This window comes from Ambystoma mexicanum, chromosome 10 (genome assembly GCF_040938575.1).
Source record: "Ambystoma mexicanum isolate Mex_15411 chromosome 10, UKY_AmexF1_1, whole genome shotgun sequence".
Classification (NCBI taxonomy): Eukaryota; Metazoa; Chordata; class Amphibia; order Caudata; family Ambystomatidae; genus Ambystoma; species Ambystoma mexicanum.
In genome coordinates this window covers 1,554,376,986-1,554,402,860 of record NC_090932.1, presented here as the reverse complement: position 1 = coordinate 1,554,402,860, position 25,875 = coordinate 1,554,376,986, and the positions used below count along the sequence as shown (strand labels likewise).

Genomic DNA, 25,875 nt, shown 5'->3' with positions numbered 1-25,875 from the left:
TGGGTGGCTCCATGGCTTGGGATTGGGCCAGAGCAGTGCCATGAGCCCACCACGCCGGGAATCCTGCAAAATTCGGATCCTCCAGGCATACCAGTGAGCCTTGGGGGTGAAGAACCACAGAGTAACCACAGCCAATTAGTAGCCTGGGCGGTAAGTGCTGAACAGTAATTTGAAGCTGTGGAAATGGGTAAGAGGCAGAGGCGGGGGCTGGGGGAATGAACTTGAACACAGCTACAATGCCATAAACCCCGTTTCCACAGCCCCCTTTGTGAAACAGACACCAGCACGACACAGTAGGGGGCTGCAGAGGCCAAAAGAAAGGACTGGGTGCACCCTCTGGCATCCCAGAACAACTGAGGCCCTACAATAGCGGCCAGATCCACACAGGAGGCAGGAGCTTACTACAGTGTGGTGGTGGTGGGGAGCGGGATCCCGGTGGAGACAGTCCCTGCAGGATACCAACTGCCGGGAGGCACAATTGGAGGGCACTCCCCCCCATTGAAGGTGACACAGTTGGGGGAGGAGGCGAGGGACCGGGGTGGCTGCCTGGGTGTGCAGGGATCTCTGAGTGGACTGGTGAAAAGGATACCTGATTCACCAACAGCCTGGGACAGCGGGGTCCTGATGGCGAGAGTGCAGCTGGTGGAGGTGGGTCTGGGTGGCCAGCACAAACACAGAGAGCCTGCCCCTCGCTGCATAGAGCCCTGAAAAATCCGGCTGGGTCCTACCCAGCTGATGAGTGGCGACATGGTCAGGGACAAACTCAAAATGTCATCTATCCAAAGAAAAATTGACCAATATGCCACCATCAGTACCAATGTCCCCAATACACAGGGCACATAGGCAATCCAGAAAATGGCAATATCTCCCTGCAAGACGTGATGGCTGCCATTCCAAATTCCCAGTCCTCGATGGAGGGGAAAATTGATGGGCTCAGCTCAGAGGTGTCCCTACTACGACACAACCTTCATAAACTTTCCTCTCATTTGGGAGAAGCTGAGTGCATTTCAGACATCGAGGACACTGTGCCATAGATGTAGAGCCAACTGACAACTGTGTTACAACGGCACCGGGCAGTTGAGGGCCGAGTGGATGAGGGAGAGGGACAATCCCACCAAAATAATATTCACATACTGGGGTTCCACGAAAAATCAGAAGTACCTAGTATGGAACTCGTTCTTGAACAATGGCTGGTCTCAAAGTTCTTCTCGGTTGAGAGAGCCGACTGAATGCCCACCGGAAGGCCTATCCCGGGAGCAAATCCACGTACAGTGATTGCAAGGTTAGTAAACAACAGAGACCGAGATGCACTGCTTCAAATTACCCGCACCATGGGGCCGCTCACCTATAATGGATCCAAGATAGCATTCTTTCCAGACTATACAAGGGAGGTGCAACGCGCCAGACAGTCATTTGACCCACTTAAGAAACGGCTACAAACCCTTGGGGTTAAATACAGACTGCTATTCCTGGCGCAACCAAAATACATTACAACAGACTCGCCCTACACTTCACAGATCCCCGCAAGGCATGGGCATTGGTCGAACAACACCTGGAGGGCAGACAAAGTCCACCGGGTCAGGAGTCCTGCATCACTCTGTGGGAAAAGCCCTCGCGGACTGCTTCTCCTCGCCCAGCAGTCAACCGGGGAGCCAGTCCGACAGACGCTGCGGGAGATGCACAATCTGTTCAAGAAAAGGGATGAGGACAATGGTACCATTAAGTAGGGAGGGAAGCTCAGTTAACAGAGAGGGCAACCTTCCTCATTTTTGTGATCTTTTCTTTCTGTGTATCTAAAGTACTACAGTTGGGGCTGCAAATGTTCGGGCGACACAAACGTCGGGTTGGGGGGAGGTTGGGAGAGGTTGGGTATTGGTCCCGTCAGATGGGGTTATCAGGTTTATACACCCCTCTACTGGAGTATACACTTAGGCATCAAGCTGTCCACGCACGTCAACTAGTATACATTTATGCTCATATGGTTATGACAGGGGAGAGGTCTTTTAAGCTCCTTGTTTGGAATGTAAATGGACTTGGTTCTAGCATAAAGAGGAGAATAGTTTTGCAATTCCTCAACAGATTCTCGCCTGACATTGGGCCTCATTACAAGTGTGGCGGTCCAGAAACAAGGGGCCGGTAAGCTCATCGGCCCCCCTTGTTTCTGGACCGCCACACTACGAGTCTGCCTGCCAGGGCCGCTGCGCCCGACAAGTCTGACCCTGACTCTGTCTCCCCACTCCCATGGAGTCCCATTGGACTCCATGGGAATGGGGACTTACAAAATCCAGCGCCTGACTTCCCGCATCGCCGGTACTTATAATGTCCCGGTGTCACTGGGAAGACAGGTGCCATATTCGGTGCTACGGGTTTGGCGGCAACCCACCAGTGGCACCGGCAGGACACCACCAACCTCGTAATGAGGCCCATTGGCTTTCCCACCGAAAACACACATGGCCGAAACTGCCTGTACACTCTTTTGCATATCAAACAATAGAACCATGATACACTCTGGCTTCTCTTAAAGGGCCAGGGGCGTGTTAGTTCTGATCCATAAGCGCCTTCCCCTCAAGCTGCTGGTAGTGCAGCAAGACCCTTGAGGGAGGTTCGTTATGTTAACTGATCAGGTATGGGGTAAAACTCTAGGCATCTTGCTGGTTTATATCCCCCCACCACTCTCAGCTGACTTACTCATGGAAATCCAAGCCGCGCTCCCAGGTCACCAAGCAAACTTATGGATTCTGGGAGGCGACTTCAATGATGTTATGGGTGTAAGAAATTATCGCACACACCTACGAGGCAGGAACCCCAGACGCACCCACAAAATTAGCTATCTTCTCCTCGGTGCTGGACCTTTGTGATGTCTGGATAGACTTACACCCTCAAGAACGCGGATACTCATTCCACTCTGGGATCCATGCTTTCCTCTCCCGGTTGGACTATTTTTTTATCCCGCTGCAAGATGCGCGCAGAGTAAAGACCGCAACCTATTTAGCTTGTGGGATCTTGGATCACTCACCGCTGGTGTTAGAGGTCCTGAGTGACTCGACAAAGCCAAGCCCAAACTGGCATCTGAACAACTATTACCTGGGATTCCCAGAGTTTGTGGAACACATTCAATCCATGACTACCGAATATTTTGAGATGGAGAGCCCGGTGACGCTGTGGGAGGGATATAAACCAGTGCTTCGGGGGGAAATGATTTCATGGGTTGCGGCCCACATAAAGGGATTCTTTGGAATGTCTCCCTGAACAACGCCAAACAGGCCGCATCTATGAAGAAGGCGATAAAGCAGGCAAAATGCTGGCTTGGCTCGAGAGGAGGGATGAGGGGCATAGGCAGGTCCGAGAGATAAGAAAGGGCGGGGAGGAAGTGGCAAGGATGGATGAAGATATAGCAGAAGCCTTTGCCGACTTCTACCCAGATCTCCATCAGAACCCACGCAGGGTGCAGAGGGCTGCCAGACTAGATAATCTGACGCTTCCACACCTGTCAGAGGCCTAAAACCTTCGACTGGAAGGGACATAACTCGGGAAGGGGTTGCATGCTATTGCCCAACTTAATTTAGGGAAAACTATGGGCCCCAATGGATTCCAGATTGAGGCCTGGAAGAAAAATCTGAAAGATTGTAGTTGACCCCCTGTACAATAGGTTTCAGCACTGTAAGAGGGAGGGTATCCTTCCCTCGGACCTATGGAAAGCGAGCATAGTGATCTTCCCTAAACAATCCAAGTCAGCAGAGTTCTGTGGGTTCTACAGACCTATCTTGTTGATCAAAGGGGAGGCAAAGATACTTGCTAAGGTGCTAGTGAACGGTCTACTACCAGTCCTGTCGGCTCTTATCCACCCCGACCAGTGCGGGTGTATGCCTGAAAAGTCAACCCGCATGAACATTCAGAAGCTGTAAGTAGCGCAAGAACATGCCCCGATGGTAGAAGAGCCATTGGCACTGTTGGCAAAAGACTTCGAAAAAGCATTTGATTTGGTGGTGTAGGACAGCATCTGGGATACTATGGATAAGATGGGCTTCGGAGATAGCCTCATGGCCTGGGTCTGTCGCCTGTATGAGTGACCGATTGTGGAGGTAAGGTTGAACGGTAGGGTCTCTAGGACCTTTCTGATCGAACGGGGTACACCCAAGGGGTGTCCGCAGTCCCCCTTAATATTTACCATTGCCATTGAGCCTCTAGTGGCGTGGCTCCATCAAGACAATACGTGGAGAGGTTTCTGTTGGCCGCAGGGGTGGGAAGACAAAGTCTCCTTATATGCAGATGATCTACTGATATATCTGGGCACCCCGACCCACTCGCGTCCCATAGTAACACAACGGCTGCACGATTATGAAGTATACAACCGGTTGCGGGTGAACTGGGGTAAACTAGTTCTCTTCCCGGTTCAAGGTGCAGACCTAGCGGTCCCATTGGATTGCCCATTCCAGGTGGAAAAGAACAGCTTTCGTTACCTTGGAATTCAAATTAGTACTGATCACGAGGTATACCTTATCCATAATCTACACCCGATCACTGACCGATTTATTAGGGACGTTCAACACTGGAAGGCCCTGCCGCTGAACTTATTGGGGAGGGCTGACTTGTTAAACATATTGGCACTGCCACGCTTCCTGTATGTTATACCGAAGGCCCCTTTGCAGATCCCTGAACTGGAATTTAAGAGAAAAAGACTCTGCCCTACGGGAACTACTGTGGAGTGGGAAGCACCCATAGATATCTCTGAGCACATTGCTGCGATCAATCTGGGAAGGGGGATGGGGCTTCCAGATGTCCAGTGTTAGTACTGGGCGAGCCAAGTGGCAGTGATCAATGACATATTACAGGGGGACCCAAACATGCCACATATCCGAGTGGAGGAGAGGGGAATGGGAGGTACGACTCTGCTTAGCTACCTGTACCGATGGGTGGAGTGAACCTCCTCCTCAACAATGGAGCAGTATATAGTCCAGATGTGGAGGGCAGCCCCTAAACACATAGAGTGGGAGGATAAATTAACCCTGGCACAGCCAATTTGGGGTAATGATCTATTTCGTGAACTGAGTAAACTGCTGGTACTGTATGGGTGGGTGGCGATGAGAATTCATAGCATGGGTGACATTCTTAAGGAAGGTGTTGCTTCCTCCTTTGTAGAGTTACAGCAGGAGCTTGGCCTGCTAGACAGGAAGAAATACCACTACCTACAAATTTCACACAAACTAAGCACACAACTTATAAACCGCCCGTAACACTGCAAATCTCCCCTCTTGAAAGAAGTTAGTATTGGAATGCGTCACCACTAACATTACCCCCACCATGTATCATGTCATAACCGCCTTTGCGACCCCAGAGCTCTCCAACCTCAAGGCTAGATGGGAAGTGGAGGTGGGACCCATGGAACCTGAAGATTGGGTGGAGGCCCTGATGTCCCCCAGTGAAGTGGCAATATTGTCCAGGCTTCGCGTGGTGCAACTGAAAATCTTACATAGGGTATACTATCCAAGAGCATCGCTGTTCCGATGGGTTTGTATTGACGGCCCACATTGCTTAAGGTGTGGGGAGGAGGAAGGCTCTTTTATGCACATCCTCTGGAGCTGCCAACAGATCCAGCACTTTTGGGTAAGATGTTGCCGCAAGATATCCAGGGCACTAAGCACAGAACTATCACTGGATCCTAAGATGCTGCTCCTGGGGATTTGGGGGGAAAACTCATATAATCAATATGAAAAGTTGTTTGTGTCCACGGCAATAGGGCTGTTAAAGAGGAACATTGCACAGCAATGGGGAGCCATGGAATGCCCCTCAGTTGGACAATGGGTGGCGAATGTCAATATTTGTGGGTCCATGGAGCGCGCATATATGCTGTGAGGTGCTACCCTGAAAAAGCAGACAAAATCTGGGAATGATGGGGAGTGGGCGGCTGATCAATCCATGAGGGGTGGGAATGGGAACCGGAAATTGCAAACAACAGTTGACAAGGAGAGTGCCGATGTTAAGCGGTGGACTATCTTATGTGTTTCGATGCTGACTTATTGTGACCCATTTTTCTTTATTGTTATGTTATAAAAACCAATGAAATGTCTTATGAAAAAAAAAAGGATTAACGATAAATGCTGATAAAAATTTGTTGAAAAAAACAACACAACAAGAAAAAAGCACTTAAACAAAAAACGATATAGAAATCAAATGGCCTCAAAACAGTCCATATGAGACCATATGAGAAAATGATCTACAAAAAGTGTTTCTCTTACAAATTACCCAAAGAAACACAACAGAACACAACAGAAAAATGTTAATGACAAGAAAGCCTGGCAATACTTCAAAGTATTTACTAGTGGGCCTAAGTTCCTGCGTGTTGCTCGTGGGCTGTGGGAGATCAGGACATGATCAAATGCAGCACGTTTTTACCTCTGGCTTTTTGTTCCGATGATGAGAGAAGGAAAGGACTATTTACAGTATTTTAGATTAACACAAAAGTGGTTGCAAATGCATGATGCAAATGATGAAAAGATCTTGCAGACATACTTCTAAGCGCGGTCTCCGACTTATGCTCCTATTTGTCCTTCCATGCATGCCAGCGCATGACTCAGAGACAACAGCAATCAGCAAGGAAAAACCTCTGCTGGTCCACAGGCAACATGGCCTGTCCCATAATGCTCCTCTTTCACACAGGGACATCTGAGGCTCCAGGCCAGCACTTTCAGACAGAGCACAGCAATCACAGCTCATCTCCACAGTGCCACCAGCCATGGGACAAAACATCAGGTAAGCAAGACTGAACAGGAGAGGAGGTTCTTTCCTGACCCTGGAGTGCACAAGAAGATAGCTGGGGTCTGCTTCTGGCCAATAGGTCTCTTTTGCAGCAGAGGTGAATACAAATGAGTATCTCTTTCTTTGAAAGTGGAAAAATAGGTACTTCCCAAGATTATTTTTACATCAGTTTCACCTTCTCTTAAATTACTAATCCTACACTTTTTTACTACAGTCTGACATCACAACATCCTGTGAGATTGGCATTACAGCAGATAGAGTCACACTCAGTCCGTCCTTCAATTCCAACAAATCAGAGGCCTAAATTTACCAGCAAGAGTTCTTGCTACCTTTGTTTTCCTTAAGATAACTCATTTCTGATGAATGGCTAAAGGGTGCCCCTAATAAACACTTGTATATCCTTCCTGTGTGAAGGCCAGCTGTGATGTTCCAGGGAAAGCCTGTTGGGGCAATAATAAATTGACATGTCCATAAAGTTCAAAGCACACTTGGTGAGAACGCAGTAGGTACAACGGGAAAACATGACAAACCCAAACCAGGTTGAGTTTCTAGTAAAGTGGGAAGTGTCTGAGTGTGGGGTGCGTGTTGTTGCCCCTCTCATTCCGATGGAGCTCACGCAAAAGGCAGCTAATGCCAGAGCAAGCAGAGAAATTAAAGTTATGTTTGATGATCTAAAGGTTAAACCGGATGACATTGCCTTTTATGTGGAGCGACTTCAGACAAGGCAAAAAAACATTGCATTCGCATTGATGAGTCAGAGGATGAAACCAGCACAACAAAGGCTTGATTGAGTCTCTCACTGTGGACAAACATGTAGATGTAGAAGATGTAGAGAGTAGGGCTTGCTGATATAACATAAGAATCCTACGAGTGCCTGAGATAAACACTAATGAAACATTGGTGTATTTGTTGAATCAGTGAGAGGTGGTTGTTGAAATAATGTTACTCTATCCATGTTGTGTAAATGGTGCACAGATACTTTGCCACAAGGCCAGTGCTTGCAGCGGATCCAAGACTTTTAGTTGCCAAAATCTGAAGCCACTAAGACATGGTCACAATCCTATTCCTGAGAAAAAAGCAGGTGGGTTTCTTTATCAGTGATCTGCTATTTCTGGACTTCACAGTGGTACTCTACAGGCAATGTAGGTTAGCGAAGGAACAAAAGTCAAAAACACAAAGTTGGATAGGTCTTCATAAACAGATGGGGGGAGGGGACAACCGATAAGTGTAGGGAGTGTTCTCAGGGCTAAGGGCCAGTCTCTGGTAGGGTTGTTAGCCAGAGATAAAGTTAATAAACATTTGTAAAGAAAAATGACACAACACAAAATTACCCCAGTTCCTTTGCTAGTTCTCTGCATCAGTGGATTTCTGAACACAGAGCATGATCTAGATGGTGGTTTGGTGTTGATTTCTTCCTAGCCTCGGGTGGATTTCCAGGCTGTTATCATTATAGCTCAAGGCCAATCCCTTGCTACTCTTCCCCTTTGACTGTTGAGAACCTGTTATGGGCTCGGTTCTCCTTCTGGGCCGTTCCCACCCAAGTTTGACCTTTGAGACACTTACTAGTCTTAGGTAACCAAGGGAGCCTCAGGGCTCTGCATTGTCACTGGTCACTGGTTCACTTGCCAATTTCACCAGATCCGGTCTATTTCAACATGCTAGTCTGCAGTCATCTCCTGGATTCAATATTTCTTTGGATTGGAGAGTATTTTTTAGTTTCCTTGGTGGGCTTGCCAATTTCACCAGCTCCGGTCTATGGCTACTGTGAAGAATCCTACTGATCCCTCACTGAAACCATACCTAATGTCTCCTCCCAGGTGGTTATGGGAAGGCAGACACTTCCTTACCCTGGGGGTGGTGTACTGTTGGAGGATCACCTGGGAAGAGACAGGGGCCAGGGTGGTGAGGAGATTCCGTGGGATGAGTTGTAGTATTTTTCCCCTGCAAGGAAGATTCTTCCTTACAGAGGGAAAATACTGAGGTAATGGCTTATTGTCATTTTAATGTCCCTAACTCCCATGTTAGATCTCGAGTTGCAGAACTCAATGCTGTACGATCTGAGCAGACTTTACCAAAACCTCAAACCCAAGGGTACACTATGAAGGAATGTGGAAGTGCTGTCTTTAATAAATGTGCTTCCTCTGTAAAGGCTACACTTTATAGCCCTTCACTTAATAACTTTAGGAGAATTAAACCCACCATTAAAACCAATCCAAATCTGTTAAAACCTGACTTTGTGTACAAGTCCCAGAATCCTAGAGGGACTGAGATGAGGAAGAGAGCTGAAGAGGCATGCAGATGTAGTAGTCAGGTAATTAAGCCTAGTAGCCATTGCAGTAGTCAGGCAATTAAGGCTAATAGCCCACACCTGAAAATTATCACAGAACCTAGGAGGCATAAAAGGCCCCCTCAGGTAGAGAAAGGAAAGAGAAGTGGAAGGAGCTGGAACATTGGCTTCAGTGTAGGCTGTGGAAGTAGAAGCAGGAGGAAGACACGAAGCTGGCAAACTGCACTGAAGTGGGAGCACGAGAGGGACACCAGAACGAGGAGACAGCAGATTTCACCTGCATGTTCTGAGAGAGTCCTGTCCTCTGAAACTCTGAAGTGCAGAGGCTGCGCAGCAGAAGACATACTGGGGAAACGGTTTTCCCCGAGTGAGCCTGATTGCCGTGGTTACCGAGCTGCTGGCATGTCGAATGCCGAGGCAAGAAGCACTTGTCAAGTTGAAGGTCTTGGAAGCAGAAAAACCTTCCAAGACTTGTGGCCGTACTGGAGACACCTCTTCAGAAAAAGGGTGTGGGACCCCAGTGAGCCAGAAGCAGTAGAAGTTGTAGTTAAAGCCGGGGAAGCAGTTTAGACCCACGGAGCAAACGCTTCAGAAGCCTGTGAGTGAAGCACAACGTTCTAAAGCATTGCGCAAGCATTGGCGGTAACGGTAACCAGCTCCTTTGTCACTCATGTAAGACTTTCAGCGAGTAAAAGTGGACAGCTGTATTCAAAATCCCTTGAGCAATGGAGTTGTAACACACGCTTATAAAGTAAAAGACTTCTTATGCACGTAAGAAGCTAACGCTGTTAAACCCATTGTTCAAATAACCAAAGACTGGTTGCGTGTCCTTAATTAAGAGAAGGGAACGCTGTGAAGACCAACACAGAACACTTAACGCTGACACTATTCAAGTTAAATCTTTACTGTGGGAAAACTACATTCATAAATGGTAGGATGTGCCTTATTGTGATTCCCCAAGGAGGCCTCAACTCTATCTTTGCTTCTATGGGAATACAATATTATAACCACATTTAAAATCTTGAGAAATACATCAAAGAGTGGTCATGTGTGCCTAATTGTGGTTTCTCCCGAATGACTGAACCTTATACTTTGTAAATAAGTGGCATGCCTTCCATCCCAACGAGTATAAAAGACAGAAGAGAACAAACATTGCCAGATGCTAAGAGGTACCCCATATTAGCAATGAAGTTGAACCTTTTTCAGAGTTTGAACTCATCCAGTAGTACTGTGAAGTTACTAACAGTTTATTGGCATAAACCCACAAGTATACAACTGTTACCTGAGGGTTGGAGAGTGACACCAAGGCTTCTTGGCAATTGTTGGGCTGAAAGCTGGTAAAGAAGAAACTTTTTGAAATAGTCGCAACCTGTAAGGCCCAAGACTATGAAGGCTAGAAAGAAGGGGGTCTTGAAGGCAAGCACAGGTTACCATTGTTGACAGTTAGACAAGAGAGGCTAAGAAGCTGCCCCTTCGAAGAGAATAGTTTGAAGGAAGGGTGCCTAGCCCAGTTGAGGAGGTTGAAGTATTGTCAAAACTGTCTTGTCAAAGTCTGTCAAAAAAGTTGTGGCAGTAGTCCGAAGCAAGATAAACTACTGTGGGACAAAAGTCACTGCTCTCATGATAAAACTAAGAAGAAACGTAGTTGTTGAAATAGAAGTAGCAGTAGTAAGAAGTCAACCTGACAAATATACCATTTTGATTGTTGAAACCATATTTAAAAGAATCCTAACTGTCGATCAAGAATTGTGCACTATTAACAGTGGATCTTGCATTTTTCCCTTTTGAACTGTGGCAAACCTTCCTGTGGGATTGACAAAGCGTTGTGGCCAGGATTACCATTGGAACTATTTTGCTTGAAGTGAAAAGTGAAAACTTCACCCAAAAGGTGGAGATTTGTTGCTATTGGAACTTTTGGTACAAGGAGGAGATTGCTGCCATTAGAACATTTTGTTAAGGAACTTTTGCCTTAATTGTACATCTTTAAGGACAGAGTTAAGACATTTCGTTTTCAAGGTTGAACATTTTGCTGAAGTGATTTTACATCATGGGGAAGTGGAATCTCCCAGGACATTAGGTCATTTAGGAAATGTACATATTGTTTTTGTCTTGTTGAATTGCCATACCTTTTATTTATGTGTTTGTTGTTTAGTGTGAGGGTCAGTTATCTTGTATTAGAGTGAGTTCCCTTAGCTTTTAGAATCGGCAGGGAATTCCTGAACAGAGTAGGGAAAGTGAGGCATTTTGATACATTTTCTTTTTAAATAAAATGGCATATTTTGAAAGATCTTCAAACAGTCGTCCGCCTCCCATTACTGACCCCTCACAATACCCTCCCTATTATCTGCTTGTTCAGGGGCCTTTAGGTTGGCGCCCAACTAGATCTCTGTGCCAGCTCATTAAGACCTTCAATTACCTTAGCCCTAATACTCTGACCCACTTCTAAGGCCACATTTGTTCTTCATTTCACCTCCTAAAGCTTCCTCTGTATTTTGGCCTTCTTTGCTTTGCCAATGCTAGGTTTTCCACTTGTTCTCGCCCACCTACTCCTGACAATAACTTCTCCTCTTGCATTTTTCTGCCTCTCCTCTCTCCAGATGGACTCCCTCCTTTTCCCTCCCCATCTTTTCCTCTGCTCGTGCCGTCCTCCTTCCCTTTGGTGGTTCCTTTATCTTTGCCCTTCCCTGAATGTGTATGATTTTCCATCCTCCTGTTGGTTGCTTTCTCGATGTTTTCCTCCTCATAACATCTTCTCCTCTCTTTCCTCTTGCAGGCTTCCTTTGGTGTGCTTTCCTCCTCTTAACTATTTCTCTTCCCCTTCTTCCTGCTCTCACCCTCCTCCTGCTTGTTCCTCTCCCTGCTCCTAGGCTCCACTTTGCACTGCATTGCTCACACCAACTGCCTCCAAATATTTACAGTATTCTCAGTTTTTGGCCCCACTTTATACTGTAGGCTATGAATTTGTTGCTTACTAAACATTTGAGTGGGTGCACCAACTTAAAGTTTGGGATCTGGGGTTGGTTTCTGTCATTTTGCTTCTCCCACAACTGGGGTGCTGCAGAAAAGGATCTCCTCATTGATACTAAATCGGCCCACCCTTCTGCCTGAAGACTATTAGGGCAAGGGCTCATTGACTGGGCACATGTTGTAGAAGCTGGCCCTTGGGAACCCTGACGACTTGGAATGTGCAGGGACTGAAACACCATATTAGGTCAGCAAGGCAACAGCATACATGGGTACATCTGGTCAATACTTAAGTAGAAACGGAGGTGCCACAGGTACTGCTCACCTTTGTACATTGCTCTGTTGAGTCCCAGCTATGTGTGTGCTTTATAAATCCCAAACATACATAATGGGCATCCTATTTGACACAGTTCAGATGAGTGGCCACACCGATCTATCGAGGTAGGGGCTTCAGAGGCAATCTATTAAAATTCAATGACAATCATAGGCGAGATTTTAACAGTACATTGACATGGATCTAGACTGGTTAAAACATACAATAACAACACTAACTGAGACATCAAATTCCAGACTAGGGGCAATAGATGTTAGTAGGCTGGTAGAAGTCTGGGAGCCCCATAACAGAGCGGCCAGGTAGTTCAACATTTATGTCGTAGTGCATGGCGATGCTATTAGGATAGGGCTTGTGCTAATATGGGAGGAGATCATGTTGGTTGAGCCGTTTCTGTTGGCAAATGTCAGTAGAGGACAGGGTGGAAACTTCAGAGTAAGAGCTTGATACATTTACCTTTCTGGGTGTTCACTTTGGTGATTGGTGATGGTTTTGCTTTAGAAAATGTGGCTCATTTAAATGTGTTTCTCTTCGTTGGGGTCCTTCAAGCATACATCCAAGGTATTTGCATTACGAAGGAGGTTGGTGTGTTCTGGTTCAAGGACTGGACTATCAGCTGAAAAGTGGGAGGGGAGGGTACTTTTCTAGAGCTACGGGGATCATAACATTTTAGCTGAGATTCAGGAGGGTGAATTTTCAGAGAAGCTGCTACATGAGAGATTTCCTGGATGCAAAGCAGGGGTTAGAAATGATGATGACGGGGAAAGTCTAAGGAGAACAGTAGCATGGGTGATAAAGTGTGTTAAGGGCTTGGCTAACATATGAGCAATCCCTTTAGAGATGGGTAGTTCGGGAAAGTATGGGGTAATTAACAAGGCATTCAGGGCTGTCTAAGAGAATGTGTATACATCCAAATGGACTGGAACACAAACATAACAATACCCACATTGCACAAGGCTGGTATATACCCAGTATCCATTCCCTGGGGTGTTTTAACAAAGTACTTTCAGAGCAATAAACTAAGGTGCCAATCAGTAGATTTGTAGGGATAAGGCACCTTGGTGGGATAGGCTATTGATTGAATTTTATAAAAACACTTTTCATAAATGATAATTACCATACATTAGCTATACGTATGGAGCTAATTTAAACACGCTTGTTGTCAGAATTGATTGATCAATGGCAGATGACGACTCATCATACAGGCAAATGTTGCTTCTCAAACTAGATAAAACAAATTATTTCCAAGGTTTTTGGCAACCACCTATTTCCACTGATGCTGAAATTGGTCCTGGCCGGTCACATAGGGTTCATCCACGCAGATCAACAGGCTATTTTCAGTAATGCATTCATGAAACCAACAATTTCTGTGGTGGCCTTTGTTAGATCACGAGAAGGCTTCGATAGAGATTTGGTCGATTGAGCAGTACTCCCTTATTGGCAGTGTTCTCCAGAATGTGGGTGAGCAAATTCTACCTCCGGCTTGCCCAACCGACTGTTAGAGTCTACGCTAACAGTCAAGTGTCTGAGGAATTTAACATGATCTACGGGTTCCTTAAAGCAATTGTTTTGGCAAGTGAACATCTTGCTTTATATCTGAGGAGTACTGCGGTGTGGGACACTGATATACGCTGAAAGGTTGAATATCACTGTACAAGTGGACAACATCCTGTTATTTGTCAAGAGCACAGCTCTAAAATTATTCTTAAAGACATGTACAGGTTGGGAATCTACTCCGGTGAAGAGCCCTCAAAATTGCTAAGCCTAATCTTAAGTCTTTCTGTCCTGTGCATGGCATTGTGAATCGGCCTGTGGCTTCAAAGATTAGTAGACAAACTTGGCTGAGAGGAGACAGGTACCAGTCAGACGAGCAGAGCATGAGTTTTGGAGAAGTCCTGAGAAAGCTGTCCTGCAGACATAGGGCCTGGAGATGAAAGCTGTGGATGGTCAACCTGCACTGGCTGTGAGAAGAGGGAAAAGTGGCTGCTTGACACAGAATCCCTGTGCATTGAGTGTGGAGCCACCCCAGACATGAAGGTGACCCTGAAAAGGCCACGACGCTGCATAGTTCCGCCTAACATAAGATGCCGAATGGGAGTGTTAGATGCTGAGGCCGTGTAGAGTTGTCAGAAGCTTTTCTGCCCAAAAGCACTGACCGCAAGCAGCAATAATAAAGAAGGTGAGGCAGAGACAAGTAGAACCCTGGAGAGATTGAGAGAAGCTTTTGGATGCCAAACTAGGGAGAGAGAGAGGGTAAATCCTCAATAAAAACTGGCATGGAACAAGACAAACACTGGTGAGTAAACTGATGAAAGCAGAGGAAACAGGAAGGACAAGTTCTTGGCGCAAGTGATAAACATAGCATTACTGGAGGTGCTCACTTTGGAACTTGAGGCATAAGTTCCATTTCCCCTTCCATTTTAGATTTATATAGTGCAATCAATATGCAGCGCATCTTAAAGTAGAGCCAAACAAGGAACATTAGGAAAAGCCTGAATGATCCGGGATCAGGAGGACATTCAGCAACGAATCTCCTCAGAAAAGCAGTATGTACCTTCTTTCAGAAAGCTAGGGACAACTTCCTGGAGCTAATGACAGACAGAGTCTACAGAGGCAACTAGAATACAATATCTTCTATTTCATTTTGATTTATATGGTGCCAGGTGCAATGCAATATTGCTTTGTGGCATACCCCAGATTTCAGCATTTTTCAGCAGAGAATCCGCTGATACATGGCCGATGTCCAGGGACCAAGCTGGCGGGCAGCTCAACATTTTCAGTGTATCTCTATGAAATCAGAATTGCTCTTGTTCAATTACCCAATTAAATTGTTTCTAACTGTCACCTGCAGTCTGACCTGCAGAACCGAATCAACCAATAAGGTTCAGCAATAGCGATGAAGGTCTTCAAGTAGATTTGCAAGCACGCACATTATCTAGCTAGATTTTGGCATTTTTTGGACCCGTATTTCATGTTTTCATAGAAAATGCTGGATGAGTACTGACCAGGCCAATTGAAGATCAGGATTGGGACCAGAAGCCAGCTTCTCCCACAGAGTTGGTGCAAATTCGCCAATCAATCAGTTTTTATTGTAGCTGAAAGCCTAAATTTACTACATGAATTTTCATGGAAAAAGCAACTTTTGGGACTCCCCCTAAAAACATTCCCCACCAAACCCCCATGACAAAACTTCATAAAGCTTTCCAAAATAATTCAGAGCTAGGCCACTATTTTGTATACAGGTCTGTGCAGTTTCGTTGCCCCAACACAAAAGTTATAAGCAACTGAAAAAGTGTTGATCATTAGATAATTTAAAGCTAAATGACCCATGTACATAATGTGCCATACAAGTGCTTATACACACCAGTGAGGCGCAATCACAAGCACCATAGAGGTGGATGGGGTAGTTGTGTCATCATGCAACTCCCAGTTGAAAGAGCCAGCTCAGAGAGAAGCACATTGAAAGTGGTACTCCTGTGTTGCTGTCACTAGCGGGTCAGTGGCTTGAACAGCTCTGAGGCATATCAAGCCTCATAAATCCGGCAGTGGATTGAACAGTAACCAGAAACATAGGCCTACCTCTCTGCCATACCAACAGCCTGACATGCAGCAGTGCAGGCGGTCCATCAGCTTCTCACCCTGGGGCATCATGTGCTTGCCAGCACTTTCTTTGCCTCTTTTGTCTAGTCTGTGGCCGTCAGGGACTTGAGCAGTTCCGGCGGTCTGTTTTCCTGCACCCCCGAACCTGTGACTGTCGATTGAGTGGCAAGTCACTCTTTGTATAGTCTGGTACTGGTACCTTGATTATAAGGGATAGTTCTTCCCTTGATTCAGCGTTCTGATTGCTTTGAGGGCAGGCAGCCACTCCTCGCTTTACCTGCCTTCTTTTTCACATGACATGGGCAGCAAAGATTATAAAACTGTGCAGATTCTGCATCTGGGAGAATGCATCTGTAGGCCTCCAGTCTCTCCTGCCTGTTCTTTCTTTCCACAGCAGTTATTTTCAAAGACTGCTCTGGTAGGCCACCATGGACGCTCCTGGAAGACATCACAGACGGTATTACCCAAATTGACCTTTTACAATTGACCTTTTGTCCTAATTGACCTTAATTATAGTGGTCCTAATTGACCTTCTACACAATTGACCTTTATATTATTTTAGTTATTTTATATATGTATTGGGTTGGTTTTGGATTATAACTAATATAAGGGGATTGGGTGGGGAGGTTGCGGGGGTTTTGGATTGGGTGGGAGGTTGCTGGGGGTTTCCCCCACATATATGTCCTAATTGACCTTTAAATTAGGTCAATTCTCCCGAGGTCAGTTGTGAAAGGGTCAATTATTATACATCCATCACAGACTGCAAGGTAAACATAGACCTGGCACGCCTCTGGGTGGAAATGGCTCTGGAACATCGGGGTTGACTCATCTAAGCACTGATGTGGGATAACAGGTGCTAAAAACGGTTGGGACAGGCTGTGCACAAAAGAGTGTAAGGGCCCGCCTAGAGGGTTGCCTGCCATTGTTAGGATTTCCTAATGTAACCCACATGCTCAAGGAAAAAAGCGCACCTTACTTACATAGTCCCATGGGTATAGCCCTCTGCCTGCTTTTTGACTAAATCTTAAGAGCAAGTACTTCCTCACCCCTTGCTAAGGGTATATAATTTGATTAATCCATAAAGTGCCTGATTGCTGTTCATGTTGCCATGTTCAACTGTTGCTCAGAGATGGCTTAATGTTATCTCAAAGCATGGTTTGTCAGCTGGTGTCCCTCCTCTTTTAGTATACCTAGCTGCCAGTAATCCTTCCCCTTCTCCTGGTAATTGGTTACACTGAATGTTTCTCTATTGGCAGCTAGGGCTTTAAAGCCCCTAGCCTCCCTTTCAAAGCCAGGGAAAAAGATGGCTTCTTCCGCTCAGCTCTGCGTTCTATTACTCTCGCTGAGAAGCCAGCAGTAGAACATCTCATGTATTTTCTAGCACGGGTTACTGCCGAATGGAGTCCCTGCCATGAATTGAATCCTGTATTTATGCGGTAAGGGAATTCTGTGGTAGTATATGCAATCTCATACTGTTTCTAACACTCACACACTAGCAATGCCTAATCATACCACCCTCTGTGATATTATTCCACAGAGTGAAACCCTGCTGGACTATATGACTAGACAGCCACGTGAAGAAATGTGAATGGCACATTACATAAGAAACAACAGGTTAATTAACAGCTTATTTCAAGACAACACACCCTTATGTGGCTTTAAAAGGTCTCCGCCGACACATTATGTGTTGTCATAACATATTCAACTCAGCCAAGCATGGACACCACTACCTTGCGACTAAGCCAGAGGTGCACAACGCCTATTGAAATTGAACGGTAAGTGTCCCATTGAGGGTATGAGGGTAAAAAAATAGCGTAAAGTGCTATAAAAACTGAGTCAGACACAGAACCCCCGTTTTAACTCTAGATCTACACCTCTATTTTGTGTCATAGATATCGAACACAGGAACCCACTTGGAGGAGATTTGAAAAAACATTTCTGTCCTGATGAAGGCAGCTACAACTAGAGCTTTATCCAATAGCTGAGGAAGCCGAAACACTGTTGTGTCGACAAGCCAAGAATACAGTAGTGCAACATAAGACAACCAGCATAGTTGGTTAGGCAGTCAGATTTAGGTAGCTCTAGTCGATTGTTCGGGTCTATAGAGTTGTGGGAATACACTCCCTGTTTTAAATTAGAATTGTTCACACATATAATATATTGAACTATCACTACTGTGGTAAATTGTTTTGTTTTATGTTAGGAATGTATTGGTCTCAACATTTACTACAAGTCATATGAAGAGAAATCAAGTGGGTCTATATGTATCCGAACTCTCCCTGCTCAATTTTGTATTTATGATGTATTGATACCTGGAGAGAACAGGGAGAAGCCAGGGGTCTCTTTTTTTTTAGTACAGTGAGAAACCATTCCGCATTGAGCAGTACAGACGTGTCTAGTTGGTGAGAGCTAGTTAGAGGTTCACGCAGGCTGGGGCACTGACAGGAGTGAGTTGCACTGAAGAAGTGTCCAGCCCTTGTGTGAGCCCTCACTACCTGAATCTTTCTACCTTCCTGCGGTATAGCATGTGTGTTAAACCATGACATGGTACCTGCTCTAGCGAATGGGTAGAGGGTTGTTCAGGTGATATCCTTATGGTAAGAACACGGTTGGCAGCGTGAAGGTCCCATTGGGATAACGGTGATGAAACCCCAGTAGGATCTTCTGGATGATATAACCTGGTTATACTGACTTTTAGACAGAAAACAAAGGCATCCCATCTTGTCTAGACTTCTTCTTCTGCATGACGTGGTGTCAGGACCTCTTCAGATATGATAACTTGGAGGGATGTACATGATTACACCGTGGACTGAAATTACACATTTGAAAATCGCACCTCGGTGTAATCACGCAGAGTAGGTTTCTCCACATCCCCTTACCCACTACACCCGCCCACCCTACTTACCTTTTGGCGGCACATAAAGAAGTGTGCTGCCGACTCCCCTGTCACCGTGTGATGCAAATTCCCTTCACTTACGTGGATAGGAACTGGCGCTGCCGGGTCCTTTTTTTGTTGAAAACTTTATTTTCCCCCCACCTGCTTTCCATTTAACGAAAACGGGGGGACCCCCAATACCATTATAGCGAACAAGGAGAGTGGGGAACACCCTCACATCCCCTGTTTCCCCTGCTCGCTATAATGGGATAGTATGGTATAATTGTTCGACATTTTGGAGTGTACAACATTTTAGTACAGCCCAAATTCGAACAATTATACCATACGTACATTTATTTTCAATATTTTTGGGGGAACCTGACTTGCAGCATGAGTAGGGACTCCCCTTTCCATACAGTTCGGTTTGAGGGGGAAGGTGAGCAAAAAAGAACCCCCTGCAATGTCTTTCCGGATAACCCTGTTCTAAGGTCCTGTCCTGAGCCAGGGGCAGGAGGTGGTGGGGGGCTGCTTTGATTACAAACCCGACCGATTCCCAGCAGCCTAGAAGGTCCAAGAGAGAGGATAACCCTATCAAATACTTCCACCATTTCACTATGCAGAATAGAACAAATTAAAATAGGGACACTTTACAAATGTCACTGCAATATTCATAACATTAGCAGCACAGCGACTTGTGTTCCATAGAAGGAGGCCTTTTTGGCAACCTATATATTTGGTCCCCATTGACCAATCAGCACACACACACACACACACACACATCAGCACACACACACACACACACACACACTCTCTTCACCCCCTCATCCCCATGTATGCACTGACACACACACACACACACACACACACACACACACACACACACACACACACACTCTCTTCACCCCCTCATCCCCATGTATGCACAAAAACAATATGCAGAGTACCAGAAAGCTTACCTTAATCATTTCGATGCAGCCGGCTTGGGATGATGCCTGGACACAGACGAGTGGGTCAGACTTGATGTTTAGGGCCCACTCCTCACACTTGCGTAGCTCTGCATCACTGATGCAGCACCAGTGCACGATGCTGTTACTCAGTGAGCTCCCTGCACCAGGCATACAAAGAAATCCATCAGACCGGTTTGTGTTGATCTACCGGACTGTGCAGTGAAAAATGAAAACAACAAAAACACATCAGCATGCATAGCGCAAGAATCTCGAGACGGCGAGTGATGAACCCCATGCCAGCGGCAAACGGTGTGCAACCTAAGGGAGCCAATAAGAAACATCAAGCGATCAGCAACCAAAACAGGCTGTGCAATCTGAGAATGCCATAGATAAACCACTAGCAACCAGTACAGAGCCTGCAACTTGAGAATGCCTGTGACCAACTGCTAGCGACCAGTACTGAGCGTGCAACCTGTGAATACCAATGATAAACCACTAGCAAGCAGTACAGGCTGAGCAATCTGAGAATGCCATAGATAAACCACTAGCAACCTGTACAGGGCGTGCAACCTGTGAATGCCATTGATAAACCATTAGTGACAAGTAAAGAGAATGTCAATGATAAAACCCTAGCGACAACTAGAGAGTGGAATCTGGGAAGGCCAATGGTAACCCACTAGCAACCATTAGAAAGCGTGCAACCTGTGAATGCCAAAGATAAACCACTAGCGACCAGTAGAGAGCAGGCAGTGTGAGAATGGCAATGATAGACCACTAGCAACCAATACAAAGTGTGCAGCTTAACAAGAGCAATAACAAACCACTAGCGTCCAGTACAGAGTGTGCAACCTATGAATGGCAATGATAAGCCACTAGCAACCAGTACAGGCTGTGCAATCTGAGAATGCCTTGATAACCCACTTGCGACCATTAGAAAGCGTGCAATCTGAGAATGCCACTGATAAAGCACTAGCAACCAGTACAGGCTGTGCAATCTGAGAATGCCATTGATAAACCACTAGCAACCAGTACAGAGCGTGTAACCTGTGAATGCCAATGATAAACCACTAGCAACCAGTACAGGATCTGCAATCTGAGAATGCCATTGATAAACCACTAGCAACCAGTACAGAGCGTGTAACCTGTGAATACCAATGATAAACCACTAGCAACCAGTACAGGCTCTGCAATCTGAGAATGCCATTGATAAACCACTAGCAACCAGTACAGAGGGTGTAACCTGTGATTACCAATGATAAACCACTAGCAACCAGTACAGAACGTGCAACCTGTGAATACCAATGATAAACCACTAGCAACCAGCACAAGGCGTGCACTCTGAGAATGCCAATGATAAACCACTAGCAGCCAGTACAGAGCGTGCAACCTGTGAATGCCACTGATAAACCACTAACAACCAGTACAGGCTGTGCAATCTGAGAATGCCTTGATAAACCACTAGCAACCAGTACAGGCTGTGCAATCTGAGAATGCCATTCATAAAACACTAGAAACCATTAGAGAGCGTGCAACCTGTGAATGCCACGGGTAAACCACTAACAACCAGTACAGGCTGTGCAATCTGAGAATGCCAATGATAAACAACTAGCGGCCATTACAGAGCGTGCAACCTGTGAATGCCACTGATAAACCACTAGCAACCAGTACAAAGTGTCCAATCTGATGAATGCCACTGATAAACCACTAGCAGCCAATACAAAGTGTGCAGCTTAACAAGAGCAATGATAACCAACTAGCGACCATTACAGAGTGTGCATCCTAACAATGGCAATGATAAACCACAAGCAACCAGTACATGCTGTGCAATCTGAGAATGCCAATGATAAACCACTAGCGGCCAGTACAGAGTGTGCAACCTGTGAATGCCACTGACAAACCACTAGCAACCAGTGCAGGCTGTGCAATCTGAGAATGCCATAGATAAACCACTAGCAACCAGTACAGAGCCTGCAACTTGAGAATGCCTGTGACCAACTGCTAGCGACCAGTACTGAGCGTGCAACCTGTGAATACCAATGATAAACCACTAGCAAGCAGTACAGGCTGTGCAATCTGAGAATGCCATAGATAAACCACTAGCAACCTGTACAGGGCGTGCAACCTGTGAATGCCATTGATAAACCATTAGTGACAAGTAAAGAGAATGTCAATGATAAAACCCTAGCGACAACTAGAGAGTGGAATCTGGGAAGGCCAATGGTAACCCACTAGCAACCATTAGAAAGCGTGCAACCTGTGAATGCCAAAGATAAACCACTAGCGACCAGTACAGAGCAGGCAGTGTGAGAATGGCAATGATAGACCACTAGCAACCAATACAAAGTGTGCATCTTAACAAGAGCAATAACAAACCACTAGCGTCCAGTACAGAGTGTGCAACCTATGAATGGCAATGATAAGCCACTAGCAACCAGTACAGGCTGTGCAATCTGAGAATGCCTTGATAACCCACTTGCGACCATTAGAAAGCGTGCAATCTGAGAATGCCACTGATAAAGCACTAGCAACCAGTACAGGCTGTGCAATCTGAGAATGCCATTGATAAACCACTAGCAACCAGTACAGAGCGTGTAACCTGTGAATGCCAATGATAAACCACTAGCAACCAGTACAGGATCTGCAATCTGAGAATGCCATTGATAAACCACTAGCAACCAGTACAGAGCGTGTAACCTGTGAATACCAATGATAAACCACTAGCAACCAGTACAGGCTCTGCAATCTGAGAATGCCATTGATAAACCACTAGCAACCAGTACAGAGGGTGTAACCTGTGATTACCAATGATAAACCACTAGCAACCAGTACAGAACGTGCAACCTGTGAATACCAATGATAAACCACTAGCAACCAGCACAAGGCGTGCACTCTGAGAATGCCAATGATAAACCACTAGCAGCCAGTACAGAGCGTGCAACCTGTGAATGCCACTGATAAACCACTAACAACCAGTACAGGCTGTGCAATCTGAGAATGCCTTGATAAACCACTAGCAACCAGTACAGGCTGTGCAATCTGAGAATGCCATTCATAAAACACTAGAAACCATTAGAGAGCGTGCAACCTGTGAATGCCACTGGTAAACCACTAACAACCAGTACAGGCTGTGCAATCTGAGAATGCCAATGATAAACAACTAGCGGCCATTACAGAGCGTGCAACCTGTGAATGCCACTGATAAACCACTAGCAACCAGTACAAAGTGTCCAATCTGATGAATGCCACTGATAAACCACTAGCAGCCAATACAAAGTGTGCAGCTTAACAAGAGCAATGATAACCAACTAGCGACCATTACAGAGTGTGCATCCTAACAATGGCAATGATAAACCACAAGCAACCAGTACATGCTGTGCAATCTGAGAATGCCAATGATAAACCACTAGCGGCCAGTACAGAGTGTGCAACCTGTGAATGCCACTGACAAACCACTAGCAACCAGTGCAGGCTGTGCAATCTGAGAATGCCATAGATAAACCACTAGCAACCAGTACAGAGCCTGCAACTTGAGAATGCCTGTGACCAACTGCTAGCGACCAGTACTGAGCGTGCAACCTGTGAATACCAATGATAAACCACTAGCAAGCAGTACAGGCTGTGCAATCTGAGAATGCCATAGATAAACCACTAGCAACCTGTACAGGGCGTGCAACCTGTGAATGCCATTGATAAACCATTAGTGACAAGTAAAGAGAATGTCAATGATAAAACCCTAGCGACAACTAGAGAGTGGAATCTGGGAAGGCCAATGGTAACCCACTAGCAACCATTAGAAAGCGTGCAACCTGTGAATGCCAAAGATAAACCACTAGCGACCAGTACAGAGCAGGCAGTGTGAGAATGGCAATGATAGACCACTAGCAACCAATACAAAGTGTGCAGCTTAACAAGAGCAATAACAAACCACTAGCGTCCAGTACAGAGTGTGCAACCTATGAATGGCAATGATAAGCCACAAGCAACCAGTACATGCTGTGCAATCTGAGAATGCCAATGATAAACCACTAGCGGCCAGTACAGAGTGTGCAACCTGTGAATGCCACTGACAAACCACTAGCAACCAGTACAGGCTGTGCAATCTGAGAATGCCATTCATAAAACACTAGCGACCAGTACAGAGCATGCAATGTGAGAATGCCACTGATAAACCACTAGCAACCAGTACAGGCTGTACAATCTGAGAATGCCATTCATAAAACACTAGCGACCAGTACAGAGCATGCAATGTGAGAATGCCACTGATAAACCACTAGCAACCAGTACAGGCTGTGCAATCTGAGAATGCCATTCATACAACACTAGCGACCAGTACAGAGCATGCAATGTGAGAATGGCAATGATAAACCACTAGCAGCCAATACAAAGTGTGCAATTTAACAAGAGAAATGATAACCCACTGGCGACCATTACAGAGTGTGCATCCTAACAATGGCAATGATAAGCCACAAGCAACAAGTACAGGCTGTGCAATCCGAGAATGCCAATGATAAACAACTAGCGGCCATTAGAGAGCGTGCAACCTGTGAATGCCACTAATAAACCACTAGCAACCAGTACAGGCTGTGCAATCTGAGAATGCCAATGATAAACAACTAGCGGCCATTAGAGAGTGTGCAACCTGTGAATGCCAATGATAAACCACAAGCAACCAGTACAGGCTGTGCAATCTGAGAATGCCAATGATAAACCACTAGCGGCCAGTACAGGCTGTGCAATCTGAGAATGCCAATGATAATCCATTACCTCCGTCCACTCTTCCTCGTCCCAGTACTTACCTCATGAGGCACCCGCCTCCGGCACAGGACCTTCTTCTATTTCTTCTTATTTCTATAACTCCTCCCCCACACCTACGTCACTTAGTTTAATTTTTCCTGCCTCCGGCAGGTTGGGCTTGTTTTTTCTTCCCGGCGCGGGGCACTGGGGAGCTCCGAATGCTGGCCCCCTGGTGGGGCTGTGTGGAGGGGCCTTCGGCTCCCTCAGGTGTGGTAAGACTCCTGGGTTCCCTGCGGGGCTTGGGACCCGGTCGAGTCAGGCTGCCTTGCCTGGTTTCTGCTGTGCTTTGGCCAGCGCAGGGCATCGTGGCCCGGGTTCTTGGAGAACGGACCCGGGTTAAGGTAAGGAGAATGGGGGCATGTTTTTCCTGTTGCATGGCCATGCTGCATGGGCGGCTGTGCACGGATTGGCGGCTCCTTTTTCTTGTTTGATCCACGTGCTCCGGAGGGGGGTGGGCTCCTCCTCTGGTGCTGCAAGCAGTGTTGCCATAGGAATTAATTGATGTTATTCCTATTGGTTGTTGTTCTTTCTGGCCTCTATTTGAATGTGGGAGAGGCACGTTAGATATTGTTTGTATGTGGAGCCTTGGATCGGTGTGCAGGGGTCTTTGGTGAAGCAGGCTTCCTTGGTCACTGTTTTTGGGCTTACTCAACATGGGAAAACATTCTGCAAAGAGCAGGCATCTGGTCCTGTCTTCTTCTTCTTCATCTTCCTCTTCTCCTGAGTTACACAGAAAGAGAAAGAAGAAGGCTAAGCGTATTTCCCTGACCAGAAAGGAGTTGAAGAAATTGCTTAAGCATCGTAGAGGGAGTCGCACACATGCTCATGGACACAAGCGCAGGCGCCTGTCTTCCTCATCCTCCTCTTCTTCTGGCGCTGAGTCATCGGCAACTTCTTGTTCCTCTTTGGCTGATGCTGAAGGGAAGTATCTGGACAGAGAGGGAGTGGAGGAGGTGCTGGCTCAAGTTGGGGATTGCATGGGATTTTCAGAGCCTCTGGTGCCGGCGGAGGGGGCCGACCCTTCTATTCGCCAGTATAGGCATACACCTAGGAAGGGGTTGCCATTGGTTTCCGATATCCGGGATAAAATCCTCCGGGAATGGCATGACCCGGAGAAGATTGCAATGCCCCGCTTCATGTCCAAACTTTACCCTTTGAAGGGCGAGACTTTGCTGTCTGATCCAGTTGAGGTCGACAATATCCTCGCCAGCCTGGTGGGTCGCTCCTCTATGTCGGCCGAGGAGGCAGCCGTCCGGGATCCAGTGGACCGCTGAGTTAATTCCGGCCTTAAGAAGGTTCATTCAGGGGCGCATCTGGCTCT

At 46.3% G+C, this 25,875-nt stretch overlaps 1 protein-coding gene across 1 annotated transcript in view; it reads right to left on the bottom strand.

Annotated features, from left to right (window-relative positions):
• LOC138492569 (serotransferrin-2-like) overlaps window positions 1–25,875 on the bottom strand; it is a 545,198-nt gene that overhangs the window by 280,509 nt on the left and 238,814 nt on the right. The window contains exon 9 of the mRNA XM_069619822.1: window positions 19,770–19,918. Within this exon, the coding sequence (XP_069475923.1) occupies window positions 19,770–19,918 (149 nt within the window). The remainder of the gene's footprint in view (window positions 1–19,769; window positions 19,919–25,875) is intronic.